Source organism: Sceloporus occidentalis, unplaced genomic scaffold (assembly GCF_023333645.1).
Source record: "Sceloporus occidentalis isolate IW3139 unplaced genomic scaffold, rSceOcc1.0.p SCAF_8, whole genome shotgun sequence".
NCBI lineage: Eukaryota > Metazoa > Chordata > Lepidosauria > Squamata > Phrynosomatidae > Sceloporus > Sceloporus occidentalis.
In genome coordinates this window covers 20,933,559-20,949,614 of record NW_028316988.1, presented here as the reverse complement: position 1 = coordinate 20,949,614, position 16,056 = coordinate 20,933,559, and the positions used below count along the sequence as shown (strand labels likewise).

The 16,056-nt window shown below is 42.9% G+C and overlaps 1 protein-coding gene across 1 annotated transcript in view; it reads left to right on the top strand.

The window, feature by feature from the left end:
* Positions 1-16,056, top strand: part of NCS1 (neuronal calcium sensor 1) — a 69,525-nt gene extending 53,469 nt beyond the window's left edge. Inside the window, exons 5-10 of the mRNA XM_089535185.1 lie at positions 1,687-1,825; positions 8,627-8,705; positions 11,026-11,114; positions 11,388-11,465; positions 11,989-12,108; positions 14,626-16,056. Coding sequence (XP_089391311.1) covers positions 1,687-1,825; positions 8,627-8,705; positions 11,026-11,114; positions 11,388-11,465; positions 11,989-12,087 — 484 coding nt within the window. The 3' untranslated portion in view covers positions 12,088-12,108; positions 14,626-16,056. The remainder of the gene's footprint in view (positions 1-1,686; positions 1,826-8,626; positions 8,706-11,025; positions 11,115-11,387; positions 11,466-11,988; positions 12,109-14,625) is intronic.

Here is a 16,056-nt window from a genome sequence, read left to right as displayed (position 1 = left end):
TTGGAAGGAACCTTTTAGGTGGTCTCAAGAAGGTTCAGAGGAGTTTATCAAACGGGAGGAATTTCTCTTAAATTCCAATGAAAAGAAAGTGGGACCAGAATGCATTCACTTAAAGTCGCTAGTTTAGCGCAATTACGTGAATGCGCATTGCGTTCGAACTGGCTTCCCATTGCCCGAAAATAGCATGCCATTGCCTGAATTTGCGTGTGGCAGTCTATCATGCAATAACATTAAACTCCATGATTGCGTTCAGATTGCCATTGGATTATACTTCCAATTTCCCTTGTCTGATAAACTCCAAAGTGTTTTTATTTGCATTAGGATTACCTGACCTGTATCATTTCACAAGTATGTTTTGGATAAAAAGTTTGCCGAAACATGTTAAACTGAATGTTTGTGATGATGCAGCAGCTAAAAAAAGCCATCATGATCCTAGGCTTCATCAATAGGGGTATAGTGTCTAGATTGAGGGACATAATAGTTCCACTCTATTCTGCTTTGGTCAGGCCTTACCTGGAATACTTTGTCCAGTTCTGGGCACCACAATTCAAAAAGGATGTGTACAAGCTGGAGAATGTCCAGAGGAGGGTGACCAAAATGGTGAAGGGTCTGGAAACCATAAAGTCCTATGAGGAAAAGCTTAGGGAGCTAGGTGTGTTTTGCTGGGAAAGGCAAGATTAAGAAGCGAGATGATAACTGTGTTTGAATATTTGAAGGGATGTCATATTGAGAATGGAGCAAGCTTGTTTTCTACTGCTCCAGACACTAGGATAAGGAGGAATGGGTACAAACCACGTGGAAAGAGATTTCATCTAAAAATCGGGGAGAGCTTTGTGACAGTAAGAGCTGTTCAACATGGAAGATGCTGCCTCAGAGTATGGAGGAGTCTCCTTCGGAAGTTTTTAAACAGAGACTGGATATCCTTAGGGTATCTCCCAAGTCTATGATTCTAGGAGCCTATCTCTGTCCTTTCTATCTTATTTCTGCTTTTGGTATCAACTTTTTTGCTAAAGAAGTCATGCCTAAGAACCCATCTACTTTCTTAACTGAGGTCTATCTGTATATAGTTTCCTTACAAAGAAACCTTATGCTTGTGCTACATATGTTTAGGTAGCCCTTTTTCCCACCAATGTTAAAAGGCCTGTATAATAGCAGCCGACATTCAAACCCTATAAATGTATACTATGACTCTCACCTGATGCTGTTGGACTACAACTCCCATCAGCTCTAGGCAGCATTGCTGTTAGCGGATGCGTCACACATTATTTCCTGACATTCATTTTTACTGTGTTGGGTCTCTCTTCTTTATTTCTGCTTATATTGTTGTTGCTGTTGTTGTTGTTTTTGAATGGCCTTGTAGTTCTGCTCTTTCATCTATTTCAATTGCCATTTTATTTTCCCCTGGATGTTGTTTTGTTCTGGAGTATTTGGGGGAATAGTGTTGTCGTTGTCGTCCCCATGATGGCTGCAATTTTTGAATTCAGGTTTTCATGATTACGGTTAACTCTCTGCACCTTTCCTTTTACCCAAGTTGACAGGTAAGAAAGATGTTTTCAAAACTGCACATGGTCACTGAGATTATCCAATCGTCTGGATCCACTTTCTCTGCTTCTTCTGAGCTCCAGAAAAACCCCCTCAGCCTTATCCGAATTGCAGCTTTAAAACCTCTCTTTTTCCCACTCTCAGGTACAAAGGTTTTATCAAAGATTGTCCCAGTGGACAGCTGGATGCAGCTGGGTTCCAGAAGATCTACAAGCAGTTTTTCCCCTTTGGTGACCCAACCAAGTTTGCCACCTTTGTCTTCAATGTCTTTGATGAAAATAAAGTAAGTTTGGATCTTCACTTTGCAATTTGTATCCTTCCTTTCCACTCTGCATCCTTTCCACTTCCCTCTAAATCAGGGATGGTTAATAAATGGCCTATATATGGCTCACCTTCTCTCTGCCTTACTCTCACAACAGCCTGGTGAGGTAGATTAGGCAATAAAAGAGAATGGTTTACCCAAGAATCACCCAGTGACTTCCATGGCGAGATGGGGATTTGAACAGGGCCTCCCTCAAAACTTAACCTTCTCCCAAAGCTGTTTTTGAGGTCCAGAATTTGAAATTGAATTTGAAAAAAGGATTTAAAATGCTGCTGAAACTGGAATGTAGTTTAGTTACTGGCTAAAAAAACAGGACTTCTTGGGCCTAATCCAATTGCCCATTAAAATATGGGCTGCATTCACACTGCAGCAAAAAACAACACAACAACAGTTCAACACAATCATAAGTGCCATGGTTCAATGCTATGGACTTCTGGGAATTATAGTTTCGTTGAGATATTTAGCCTTCTCTGTCAGAGAGTACTGGTGCCACACCAAATTACACATTCATGGGCCTGTTACAGACAGGCCAAAATAAAGCTGCTTCGAGTCACTTTGGAGGTATGGTATTTCAATGATGCATGCGTCCTAAGAGTCCAAAAGCTGTACCAAAGCTGCACTCCAGTCCTTAGGACTGGAGCGTGGCTTTGGTGCAGCTTTTGGACTCTTAGGACGCATGCATCATTGAAATACTATACCTCCAAAGTGACTCGAAGCAGCTTTATTTTGGCCTGTCTGTAACAGGCCATGGTATCCTTAACGCTCTTCTCCAACACATTCTCAAAGGAGCTGGTTTTCTATCGGCTTCCTTCATTGTCCAACTCTCACACCTGTACATGGTGATACTGTCTCTTGGACAATCCTCACTTTAGTGCTCAGTTAAATCTTTCTGCTTTATGATCCTGTCTACTTCTTTCATAGCTGACCTTCCCAATCCTAGTAATCGAGGTCTTTGCTCTAGTGCACTGCAAAATTGGTGCATGTCACGGCTAGCCCCTTGTGGCTTATTTTTGTCCTATTATTATTACAGGGGAAAAGGCTATTAAGCAGATCTTTCTTTTTTCAAAAACGGGAGGGGTTGAGATATTTCATGCAGACGAGAGAAGCCTGTCGGGCAAGTCAGCCTTCTCCCCTTCCCACCAATCCAGTAAAAGCTTCCGGAATTATCCGTGGCGGGAATTATACGATGTGTCAGGTTTCACATCGTTGACCCAATTAAGCCTTTTCACCAGCAAGCTGCAGCAAAGCTAAACGCCAATCAGGCCGTGCTCTTTTCTAAGTTGCATCTTTTCCCCAGCTCCTTTCCACCAACACACATACACATGCACAATGATTAATACTCTGTTCTTTTCTAAAAGGACAGGAGAGGATTCAGTTTATCTGAGCCAAGAAATACTTGCCCTAGAATGAAAAAACCAAACAAAACAGCATTTTCAGGGAAAGGAGAGCCCAGGGTCAGGAGGAGACATGGAAATACCACTATCCTCTATCTATTTTGGATATTTCTTAGGCCAGTCCCTTGTTGTTGTTGTTGTTGTTGTTAACATCAAGTTGGCCTCCACTCATGGTAAACCTGTGAATGAGACATCTCCAACACCTCCTATCCTCAACCACTCTGATTAGGTCCTGCATACTCAGACCCATGATCTCCCTGACTGAATCCATCCATCTAGCATGCGATCTTCCTCTCTTTGTACATCCCTCTACCTTTCCCATTATTATTATTATCTTTTTGATTTGGTCATCCTGGCTTCCAGGGAGAGTTCCACTTTGATCTGTTCAAGGACCCATTTGTTTGGTTTTTTGGCTGTCCACTGTATCCTTAGCATTATTCTCCAGTACCACAACTCAAAGGAGTTGATTTTCTATCAGCTTTCTTTACTGCCCAGCTCTCACATCCATACATAGTGATGAGGAATACCATGGCTTGGACAATTCTAACTTTGGTGCTCAGTTGCAAGAGAATCCGGCTGTCTATGTTTGCAGCAGGTGCAAGCCTCGCTGAAGAGAAAGTGCAGCAGCTTGAGGCCTGAGTCTTCAATTCATAGGAAAGGATGCAAAGGGATCTTGCAGCACCTTTGAGACTAACTGTATGAAATGGAATGGCCTGCTGGAAGAGATTGGTCACATCCCCAGCTGTCAAGATGGATCTCCTTCAGCAGGCCTTTCCCAAATAGAAAACCCGACCACCAAATTTGAACCCTCTATTCTTCTGAGTTTGCTACATTCTATGTTGTGCTTGATTTGTTGGTTTTTGATGTTCTTGATGTCCAAGGATGAATTGATGTTGATTTTAATGCTTGATTTTAAATTGTTAATGTTTAATTACATTTTAGGGGAGGGTGGGTTATGGGGATATGGGATTATATGTGAATTTTTACCTTGTAAGCTGCCTCAATTGTAATTGACAGAGAGGCAGGATATAAATAAAAGTTTTACTTTATTTATTTAACTGTCTGAAATATGTTGTAGCATGAGTTTCAGTCTTCCAAGTCTATGAAAGCTCATGATTCAACTTCTTCTGCACAGTTAGTCACAAAGGTGCTGCAAGTTCCCTTTGCATACTGATACCTCAGACTAACATGGTATGCCTCTGAATTATAGGAAAGGATTATGGTTTAGGTTTTGTTTTTTGAAAGAGTAGAGCAGGCTTTCTTGGAAGGGCAAGACACAGGGGATGCTTCTAGGGAAGGGGACAGTTTCCAAACACAGGAGACAGACACTTAGAAGAATGTGATAAACAGAAGCAGAACTATCAAGAATCATGCTGTGAGTTTGGAGCTACATAATCAATTCCAAGCTTTCACCTTAATCAGTAATTATGAGACCTAAGAAGCCTTAAAAAAAGGAACAGCCTCACTCTCAGGAGGCAAAGCAGAGACCTTGGACAGCTCTATGAATGGCAGGGCTCCTGCTAACTCCCAAAGGTAGAAGAGATGTGTGTTGGTGGGAGGTGAACCCACTTTAGAAGGAACAAAAGTAGTGATGCATGGGCCTGATAACATGTATCAGGAAGTGTGCTGCCGCCTGGAGAAAAGATCTGTGGTATAACCAAGAGGCTGACAAGACTCATCAAGCTGCTGACCATTATCTCTTTCTTCTGATCCACCTTGGAACAACTGACACTGTGTGATATAGCTTTTAACTTATTGCAAGGGATTATGAGGCTCGAGGAGATAGCTAAAAGACATTTTGACACAGGTTGTTCTGTTATCATTATTTTCTGTTGAAGGACAGGGGCCAAGAACAAAGAGTGCAAAAAGACAAGAGCCTGAATGATACAGGGGGAATTGGGGCTATAGTACAAGAACTTACTAATGGGCAGATAAAAGCAACAACGAAATGGCTAGAAAGAATGACTCATGGTCTTAAGATAACCCAATACTAATGCTTAGGGGATGAAAAATAAACCAGATGAAATCGAATTCTTAACACAGGAAAACAAATATGATTTAACAGGCATCACTGAAATCTGATGGGAAGAGTCTTGTGTTTGCAGTGTAGTAACAGAGGGGTTTATAGAGAAAGAGTTAAGGATGTGTACACCTAGGGAGCAAGAGGGAACCATTACTGGCATTATTGTGGATATCTGCTACAGACCTCCTGTCCTATGCTCCAGTCAGCAAGTGTCCCAAGAATCAGGTGGTTTAGAATGCAAGAGCTGTTGAGTAATTAATTCAGTCCAGGTTAGACATAGGGAAAAGATAAAGGTGTCATGGGCCAGGATCTGAACTTAGAAGAGGAGTCCAAAGAAGGGACTTGGGCAAATCCTCCAGGCAAAGAGCAGCTTCATGCATCTTTCCTTGTTGAAGAACATCCTCAGCCAGCAGAAGGACAAAGGCAGGACTCACTTGCAGTAGATGGGGCAGAGGACACAGCTGGGGAGATAGCACAGCCTCCAAGTCCGAGGACACTGTATACGGAGAGAAGAGCAGGCCAACAACACTCAATCAGGCACCTTGCCAAGCAACAACAGAGAGGCAGCTGATGTCAGCCCATTTTAAAGCTGAATCTAGGGCTAGTCTTGGAAACAACATGTCTGCTTTCGGGGCAGCATTCCCGTCTCCAGACTCCTACAATCCAGACCATTGACTTCTTGGCTTCTTCGACCCTTGAGCTGTGTTGACATTGCTGCTTGTTGATTTCCTTGAATTAGGCTGTTTGAGAAATGCTGGACGCTTTCCAAGTGCTGGTGATTTACTGCCCTTGCCGGCACTATCAGTTAATGGTTTCTTCCTAGCCAGTCTATGTGTTAGGTGAATCAGAAGGGAGAAGCAAGAGAATGGTTGTAATCCACTCCAGGGGTTGTTTAGCAAGTCAGTACTCCAGCTAAACAAAGCCAGCAAGAGGTAAAACAGAGTGGTCAAAACTAGCCAGTCCACTGTTAATTTCTCAGATAAAATGGTTGTGGCTAACACTGGGGAGCTGCTGGGAAATTTATGGGCAGCTGTCTCGGAAACACCAGGTTCCTAATTAGGTCAGTGTCTCCTACTTAACAAACACTGTTAATCTCTTTTTGTCTCTTCATCCCTCAATGAATGATGGCAATGGGTATTCAGCTCCTGTAACCTTCTGCTGGAGTAGGATCACCTCTGCCTCAACTCCTAGCTCTATAGACTCAGAAAGACCCTTGTTATCAGGAGCTGCAGATTCCTGGCAATCTGCCTCATCCTTTTTGTCTGAATCCTCTGACTCCAGAGAGTGATTTATGACACCTCCAAGCCAGACTGAAGACTTAGATCATTCAGTCCTAGAACAGATGATCAAACATAATGGGAGACTTCTTCACTTGCCTTGCAGACAGTTTCATTGTCCAGAAGATGGAGGAAGCAAGAGGATCCATTATTTAATCCTAACCGACAGAGATAAACTGATCAATAGGGTGGAAGTAGTGGGATCCTTGGGTAGAAGTGAACATATTGTCCTGGAATTTGTTCACAGAGAAAAGAGGAAGTAAATGAAGTCAGATATGAACTCTGGAACCTGATGACTATAAGGGAAAATCTGGGAGAAATCCTGTGGTCAAAGAAAAGAAAATTCATGCTGCATGGGCGGTTTTTTAAAGGTGAACTATTGAACATACAGTTACAGCAATTCCAGTGAGGAAAAAAGTGGCAAGTGTCTAGTGTCTAAAAAACAAACCCTAGAGTAGATGCACAATGAACTTTCGGATGAGCGGAGGTTTAAATGAGATATGTACAAGTAATTGAAGACAGGGGAAATCAATAAAGAGGAACACAAACAGCCAGTAGCCATAGACAGAAAAAATTAAAACGTTAAAGTTCAGAATGAGCTCAGGCTTGCTAGAGGGGATAAAAATAATAAAAATGGGATTTTTTGGCTGTGTTCACACTTTGAGAACAGTATATGAGATTTAGGCCTATAGCTAAGCTGTAATGATGGAAACACCCAGTGACTGATATCAACAGCTCCAGATCACTGATACTGCATACCAGACCAGTACACTGCTGATGTTTTTAACTACAATTCCTGGCATACCTCATTATGGCCCAGGCTAGATGGGAGCTGATGGGACTTGTAGTATGAAACATCTGGAAGATTCTAAATGGTGTCTACCCTGATCTATAATGGCTACTCCTAGGGTTGCCAGTTCAGGATCATCCCAGGCCAAAATCTAAGACCAAGGAACAGACCCTGGTGATGTCATTAAGATTATGCATTAACTACCAGCCACAGTTGCTCGCAGCTTGTTATACAGAGATATAGAAAGAGGCAGAGATGGAGAGAGGTTGAGAAAGAACGTATTTTCTTCTTTGGAAACTGGGACAGAAGTCTTAGCTAAAGGAGCTGTTTTTCAGATCAAGAAGCTAACTAACTACATAGACCTCCTAGAGAGACTTGGCAAGTTGTAGCAACAAATCAATTATGCTTTGCAAATTGTGTGTTGCTCTCCTAGCTGAACTGGAGATTTTCACCCAGCCCTTTTCTCTTGCCTGGAGCCGAGTCCCCCCCCCTCCAAAAAAAACCCATGGGGATTTGCATGTTCATCTTTTAGATAGAGATAATGCATGAAAATTAGAGAGTCAGGGCCTGGCCTAGCTACACCCTTCTGTGACCATCACAAGCTTCTTGTCTTTACTTTCTAAGCCCACAGTAGTAATTTTCCCCATCAACCTTGATTTTCCAACATGTCTTTTCACATAAAGCTAGAAACGCTGCCAATTCCAACCAGCCTAGATCAAGCCCTGGTCTCTGATTCTGACCAGGAGAGCAAAAAGTCAGGGATCTCTGTTCAGGTGTCATCCTAAGCCAGGGCTGTCCCAGAGAAGAGCACAAGGGGTGTGTGTGTGTGTGTGTGTGTGTCAATTTTAGGGTGTCTAGTTTGTTTTGTTCAGCATTGGGGAACCCCAGGCCCTAGAGCCAAATCTAATTTTCCTACTGTCCTGGTCTATCCAGATTGAAACAAGTGATTAGCAGAGCTGTAATATGCTGATGGAATCAGCATGGCACAGTGGTATGAGTATTGGGCTAGAGACCAGGGTTCGATTTCTTGATGGGCCATGAAACACACTGGGTGGCCTTGGGCAAGTCATTCTCTGAGCCTCAGGGGAGGCTGTTCAAAACTTGAACAGATCTTGTCAAGAAAACCCTGTGATAAGGTCACCATAAATTGGAAACTACTTGAAGACACACAACAACAACAATATGCTGATACGTGAGGCTATCCTGTTTGGACTGGATTTTAAGTCTATCTGTTCCTTGTTCTGTTCTGGTCTCACCCCATTTCCTTTCTGTCCTCAGGATGGGAGAATCGAGTTTTCAGAGTTCATCCAGGCTCTGTCAGTCACTTCCCGAGGAACCTTGGATGAGAAGTTGCGATGTAAGTGACTGGCTCCATTGACCTTCCACCTTTTAAGTGAGCAGTTGGAGCTCACTGTCAAACCCAAAGCAAAACAGCCTTTTTCTGAGCTGCAATTTCTGGCATGTAACACTCAAGATATTGCCTGTTTCCTCCGGTTATTAGACAGTTGCTGATTAGAGTTGCCTACAAGGAATGCGAAAAAAATCTCTGGCCATGAGCCTGTTCCTTAATTGCGTGGTGCAACTTTTTGCCAGATGCATCTAGTTCAAAACTTATTCTTTCCCAACCCCTTGACCAAACTAAATGGCTTTACTGATCTCAGCATTTTACTTTTGTCTGAAGTCTATGCTTGGCTCAGTTCCCCTATGAGAGTAGGTGAACATTTGTGTCCAGTGTAGACAGACTGCCTTCAGTTAAAAACTGCAGGAGTAGATTGGTGCATAAGTTGCCTTGGTGCATTGAGATGCACATGCAGTCATGCATTCGGTTGAGCAATGTCGTAATTCAACACAAGGGTCAGAATTCAGGTAGGAAATGTGTAGCCACACACATAAGTGTCCCTTATATATGAAGATGTCTCTTTTTTTGGTTACTGTATATACTCATGAATAAGTATACATTTTAGTTAAAAATTGACCAAAAAAACCTGGGTCAACTTACCCATGGGTCAATGTAAGTACTGAGATAGATAGATAGATAGATAGATAGATAGATAGATAGATAGATAGATAGATATGAGAGAGTCTTCCCCTTTCTTGGAATACAGTGGTAAAAGGTGAGAGCTTAGTCCATCTTGGGAGCACCAACAAGATCCAGCCAGCCAGCCTTTAGGATGAGCACAAACAATTATGCATGCCAGAATTTTCTAGGTTCTTTGGCATCATCTTCCTTTGCATCATCCTTTACATCCTTTGTTACATGCCTCTAAATTTTACCCTCGATTTATCTATGGGTCATATCAAAATCCGTAATTTTGGCTCCCAAATCTGCCCTTGACATATACATGAAGTCGATTTATAGTTGAGGATGGTAGTTGGTATTCCCATCCTCTCAAAGCCTTCCTCCCCATCTACTTTAAAGCTTTCCTTGCTGCAGTGTGAACAGGCAAGTTCAGATAAACATCTGGCAATCCCTTCCTCCCTCCAACGAGAGTCAGGATGATTACAGAAGCACTGAGACCTCTAAAGGACCACCACACTTCTCAGCACTGTTGTCATGATTGTGCGTCCGGGTATGGGAGGTTGCCAGAGCTCCACCAATCCTGCCTGCTCACATTGCAGCACAGAATGTATGTGTGAGATGGCTTCAGGACTTTACAATAGGTGTGGGGGTTGGTAGATGGGTCAGCGTAGCTTAAGGTCCACGTGCTGATCGTTAAACTATGCTGAGTGGCTGCTCAATTAAGGCCAAGAATTCTGCAACACAATCACTGCCTAACTCCATATCCAGAGAAGGATGGCAAGCAGGCCCTTATGTAGGATCTCTGCCACAGCATGTACCAGTATGTTCCAACTCTGAATTCTGTCCAAACACAAGATCCTGTTTGATGCTGTTGAACTATAATGGCCGACCATTATATGTATGTGGATGTCCAGGAGGGTAACAGCCACCAGCTGAGTAGCAACCTTGCTGGTCCTTCCCAGGGCCAGTCAATAAATAGTCCATTTGGGCTAGGGGACAGAGTTTATTTAATGTTATTGATTCATATTGAGTATTTATACCTTGCCCCTCAATCAAAAAGGCTCCCAGAGCAGCCTTCGAATCCTTAATTTGACAGTTCCCAGCCTGCAGTCTAAGACATGCGGCACAAGGGAAAAGGGATGGCAGTAAGGGAAGGGATTAGGTCCAGCAGATGGTGGCTGCTCTTCTTTCCCCCAGAGCTCACAGCAATGGCAATTGGAATATGGAGGCAGGCAGGGGCTCTAACCAGCCACTGGAGCCCAGACACAATGAAGCTGTGACTGGCTGCTCTTCTCTCCCTGATAAGAAAGAGAAATGGGAATTAGAACATGGAGGTAGGGGCTCTCACCAAGCACAGGGGCCTAGGAACAACGGAGCTGTGCCTGGCTGTCCTCAGATGCCAGAGCAATGGTATTTGGAATATGGCTCTTGTCCCAGAGTTGCACCTAGGTGCCTTTCAACTGCCTTTGAACAGCCAAGGGAAAGAGGGTTATGTAAGGAGATACTGAATACACCCTTGTATAACATCAGCAAAAGTAGTAAATTGCCTAGTGTCAGTAACCAAGAAAATTCTGGCTATTGTCTCCAAGTGATGCATTTCTTTCTTCCCCTAAATTCCAGCCATAAATTGCGCCTAACATTCTCTTTGTGATTTCAGGGGCCTTTAAACTCTACGATCTAGACAATGATGGGTACATCACAAGGAATGAGATGCTGGATATTGTAGATGCTATTTATCAGATGGTGGTGAGTGTATGCCAAACTGCAGACAACCTATCTCTGGTGGAAACAACTCTAGGTTGTTTCTTGGAAAAGGACTGCAAGGAGGGAGGGAGGCCAGAACAATGGCAGTTGGAATATGGCTCCTGTTTTACAGTGTAAATGCACCTGATGTGGAAATGGGGATGTAGAAAGAGGGCTAAACATGGAGAATGAAAATGTGTAAAATATTCTAGGTCTGGAGTGGAGCAGAGCAGAAAACAGATACAACATCTCATTCTTCATTATCATTCTCCACAGGGCAATACAGTGGAGCTTCCTGAAGAGGAAAACACACCAGAAAAGAGGGTGGACCGGATTTTTGCCATGATGGATAAAGTGAGTTGTTGTTGTTTTTAAATGTCCTCTGATCTTGGGCTCCTCCAGAGAGAAATGTGGCTCATAGATTCATTGTCATCTGCCTTCAAAAAATTTCAAACTTACTGTGATCCTATCACAGGGTTTCACTGGTAAGATTTGTTCAGACGATGTTTGCCTTTGCCTTCCTCTTCCTCGCTGATACTATGTTCTATTTCTTTGATTTACTTCTACCTAGCAATGGCAAACCTCCTCTGAACAAATCTTGCCAAGAAAACCTCATGAAAGGCTTGCCGTAGAGTAGCCATAAGTTAGAAATGACTTGAAGGCACACAACAGCAACAACAGAATTGAGTGGCATGCACTAGAATAAATGGGGATTAATGATGCCATGAGTACTTTGCTTCAGGGTTGTACATTCCAGACCATCCTCTGCGATAGAGTTGCCAGGTCAAATAAGGGGCAGGACTTGGGTGGGGGGAATAAAATATAAAAATTGGATTAAAGTAAATGCGGTAAATGCCTCCTCTTTTCTTTGTTCTAGAATGCAGATGGCAAGTTAACGCTGCAAGAATTCCAGGAGGGTTCCAAGGCTGACCCTTCCATCGTCCAGGCGCTCTCCCTCTATGATGGACTTGTATAATTCTGTGACCCCTAAGCTTTGGTGAGTATGACCAAATTCTTAGCAAGCAAGGTGATGTCTTGAATTTAGGGGAAGAAAGAAATGCATCACTTACAGGAGACATAGGCCGATGCAGCCCTATGACGCCTTTTCCTGGCACAGACATTTGTATAAAGATCAATAATGGCGCCACCCACACGTACTAAGGCCTGGGAGCATGCAGTTGCTGTACTCTCCCGAGCCTTAGTTTTGGCCCCGTGACTGTGCTTCCCACCCATCTGTAATGGGCCATAGTCTCATTAAACCACTTGTCCCCCATCCTATATCTGTCAATTTCATTTTTTTCTGCCTACGTGCAGTACCTTACATTTCTCCCTGTTGAAAATAATTTTGTTGGTTTTGGCCCAGCTTTTTAATCTATTAAGGTCATATTGAATTTTGATCCTGTCTTCTGGGGTATTACCTACTTCTCCTAATTTGGTGTCATCTGCCAATCTGATAAGTATGCCCTCTATTCTTTCATCCAAGTCATTGATAAAGATGTTGAATAGCACCGGGCCCAAGACAGAACCCTGTGGCACCCCATTGGTCATTTCTCTCCAGTAGCAATGTGCAGTGCACTGCCTCAGTGACCAGCATTGATGTATGCACAACTCCACTTCTGCTCTCTGCAGAATACATCTTTTGCACTTTGTGTAGCAGTCCATGTGCCGTTTACAGAATGCTAGCCAAAGTGTGTTTAAACTGTTACAAAGGTGTTTTGTTCTGATGTACTCTTGTCTTTTCTTGGTTTTTCAAAGATGTTTCCCATCCATATCTGAACCCAGCACATTGGACCTCCCAGCTCCGCCCATTTGCCCCTAGACACAGAGGAAAGCTTTGGGAGAAAAAGGGTACAATAGGGATGTAGGCCTCTTTCCCCATGGGTCATCTGCAGAGGGAGGCTTGTTTTGCCTTGCACTCTATCCCTTCAGCCCACATGGTCTTTAAGATGCTAACAGGTCATATTAATTCTGTCACACTTTCTGGTTTTGGTTAATCACCTGGGAGGATGGCAGCCAGCAGGAAAAAAATATGGTCCCTTGAAAGTGTAGTGACCCTCATCCCATGCGCGCACATACACATGCACATACACACGCACACACACAAACAACACCCTAGAAGGATTCTTATATTTGAGGCTTCTGTTTGAGGTGAGTCCCTGATTGTACTTTGGGCAGAGGATTCCTCTGTTTGGACACCTGTAGAGAAAACCTAGGTCGGTTGCAGACCACGTCCCTCTCTGTGGTGAGCTCATCTGACCTGTCACACCTCGTGTGATTCAAAAGGCTTATCTTGGACTCTCCAGAACAGCATCATCAGCCATCTCTTCTGCCCACGGACTTTGAATTATGTAATAATAACCTTGTCCTATTGCAGAGAGATGAAATTACTAGGCTGTTATTGAATCATTTGTAAGACATTGGGAGGGCCGGGCAGCAGAAAGAGAGCCTAGAAATGGTTGGGTATATACAATCAAATGACATGCAGAATTCAATGTAGCCGGCTGTGGGCAGAGATTCATAGGACATGTCTACAGCCCTAGAGTGAGAGCAGGGAAGGGGCAAGTTCTGGGGGCCTTTTTTCTAGCAACAGGTCCCCTTCCTTGGGGTCTCTTCCAATTCTATGAGTCTATTAGAATGTATATATGTAAAATAGCTGTATTCCAAACGTACTCGTCACATCTTGCTTTAAACTCTGCCAGTCTTCTTCTCTAATGTCCTGGGATCTGTATTTCATTCAGTTCTAAAAATTGTTGTCATGTGCCTTCAAGACCTTTTCTATTTATGGTGACCCTAAGGCAAATCTAACATGGGGTTTTCTTGGCAAAATTTGTTCAGAGAGGTTTTTCCATTGTCCTAGAAGAAAGCAATGGAAAAACCCCTCCAAACAAACCTTACCAAGAAAACCCCATGCCTTAGATCGCCATAAGATGAGATGAGAGTGTGACTTGCCCAAGGTCATCCTGTGGGTTTCCACGGCTGAGCAGGGATTTCAGTCCTGGTTTCTGAAGTCGACCTAGTCCAACACTCAGACTGCTACACCTTACTGGCTCTTGTGCTAATAACACCTTCAGAAGGATGTTAACATGTAGCTAGGCTTCGCAGTTGTAGTAGTTACCACTTTAACTTCCATTACTTCATCCTATGAAATCTGGGGGCCTATACTTTGAGGAGGAACTCTGATATAATTCTAGGGAGTGTATCAGAGCAGTGATTCTCAACGTTCCTAAGGATTGGTCATATTGGTTGGGACATTTGACAGGTGGAGTCCCAAACAAATGGATGAACAAAGGTTGAGAATCACTGGAGCAGAGGACTTCCACCAAGTCCCAGGATTCAGTAGGATGGACCCATGACCATTAAAGCAGGGGATACACTGTCTCACATTCCCAGAATAATTATGTTTCCCCTGGTTTCCCGAGAAGAGACAGTGGCTTTTGGGCACTTTAGCTGTGTATTGTAAATGTATGTCAAGTCATGCTCCTTCTCAATTCTTCTCTTCTTATTCTTTCTCCAGACACATCTGAGGTGACCCTCTTCCAGTGCCATCAGACCCCCTCCCTCCCAAGACAAGACATTCACCTGATGTATGCCAGCCCTCCTTTATGTTCAATGCAAACAAGGGATGTGCTTGGAGTGTGATGTCAAACCCAGCCACCTTGCGCTTGAAATCAACTTGTCTCCATTTGCCAACTTCTGCATTTTAAGAAATAGAAAAGAAAAATGGGGAGGGGAGTAACAGCAGAAGAAAAAGAAGACAGCATGATTTTTTTCAGGGGTCACAAATATCACTGGGTGGAGATTCCTCTTGTGCACTGATTCATTTTGTTTGTTTTGAGTGAACTAAGAACAAGCAATGTTTTACATTTTGTTCACGGAAAAGAAAATGCAGACCAGAGACGTAGGTACTATGAAAAGTATTGGTGTATTACATCCGCCACTGGACTGGATCAGAACTGGCAGAATGGATTGCTTAACGTAAACTGGCATTTGCTTTTAAACCAGGGTTGGGGTGTTTTAAAAAAAATCCATTTGAAATCAATGTCCTACATCATCATCTAGGTTTGCAGCAAATTGCATTGCTAGGAAATATATATATATGGATATGGATATGGATAAATACACATACACATATCAATTATTTTAATTGGGACATCGGGGAAAACACAGTATTGTACACTCTTCTTATTTTATTTTGGTGCGTGTGTAAAAAATGAGACACTTTCTTTCAAAAAGAAAGAAAGACCTCTAAATTATCGGTACCTATTTATTTGCTGTTTCAATGTTGCTGCTGTATTTTTAAGTCTTGTGTGTTAGAAAGGGGGGGAAGTGGGATCGCAGACTGTAAAGTTTACATGGATGACTGCTGCTGAGGTGTTGTCACCCACAGTAGAAATTAAGCCAAAAATAATAATAACCATACACACACACACCAAATTATGAATGTGCAGCTTTGCTGCCTGGCTGACGTAGAAGGGGTAAACATGGATCCCCTTATTGTCTTTGTCTCTTTGTCTTTGGCTCTTTCATCCATTCCCTCGCGGAAGGCCAACTTGAAGCCTATTGATCACAGCGTTCCTTCTGCTAGGCCTTATGAATTCTCTGGTACATCTGCCTTGCCTTGTGGGATTTTGAAATGCTGTCCTCTCTCTGTGTGTGTATCTTTTATGTTTCTTTTGCCCTCTTGTTAATTTTGTCATTCTGTCTCTGCTGTAAAAGATGAATGATGAAATAATCCAGTACCCAAAGTTTTCTCTGCATGAAACAAAGTGTTAATGCGGCCAATGTTGTTGAAGCTTTAAAAATTCTTCTTCTTTCTGAAAGAAAAAAAAAACACACCAGAAATTGTCCAGTTGTGATTTCTCTGTGGCACTTTGAACCTGAGTCTCATTGTGTGCCTTCAAGTTGCTTCTGGCTCATGGAGACCTTAAGGTGAACCTGTCACAAG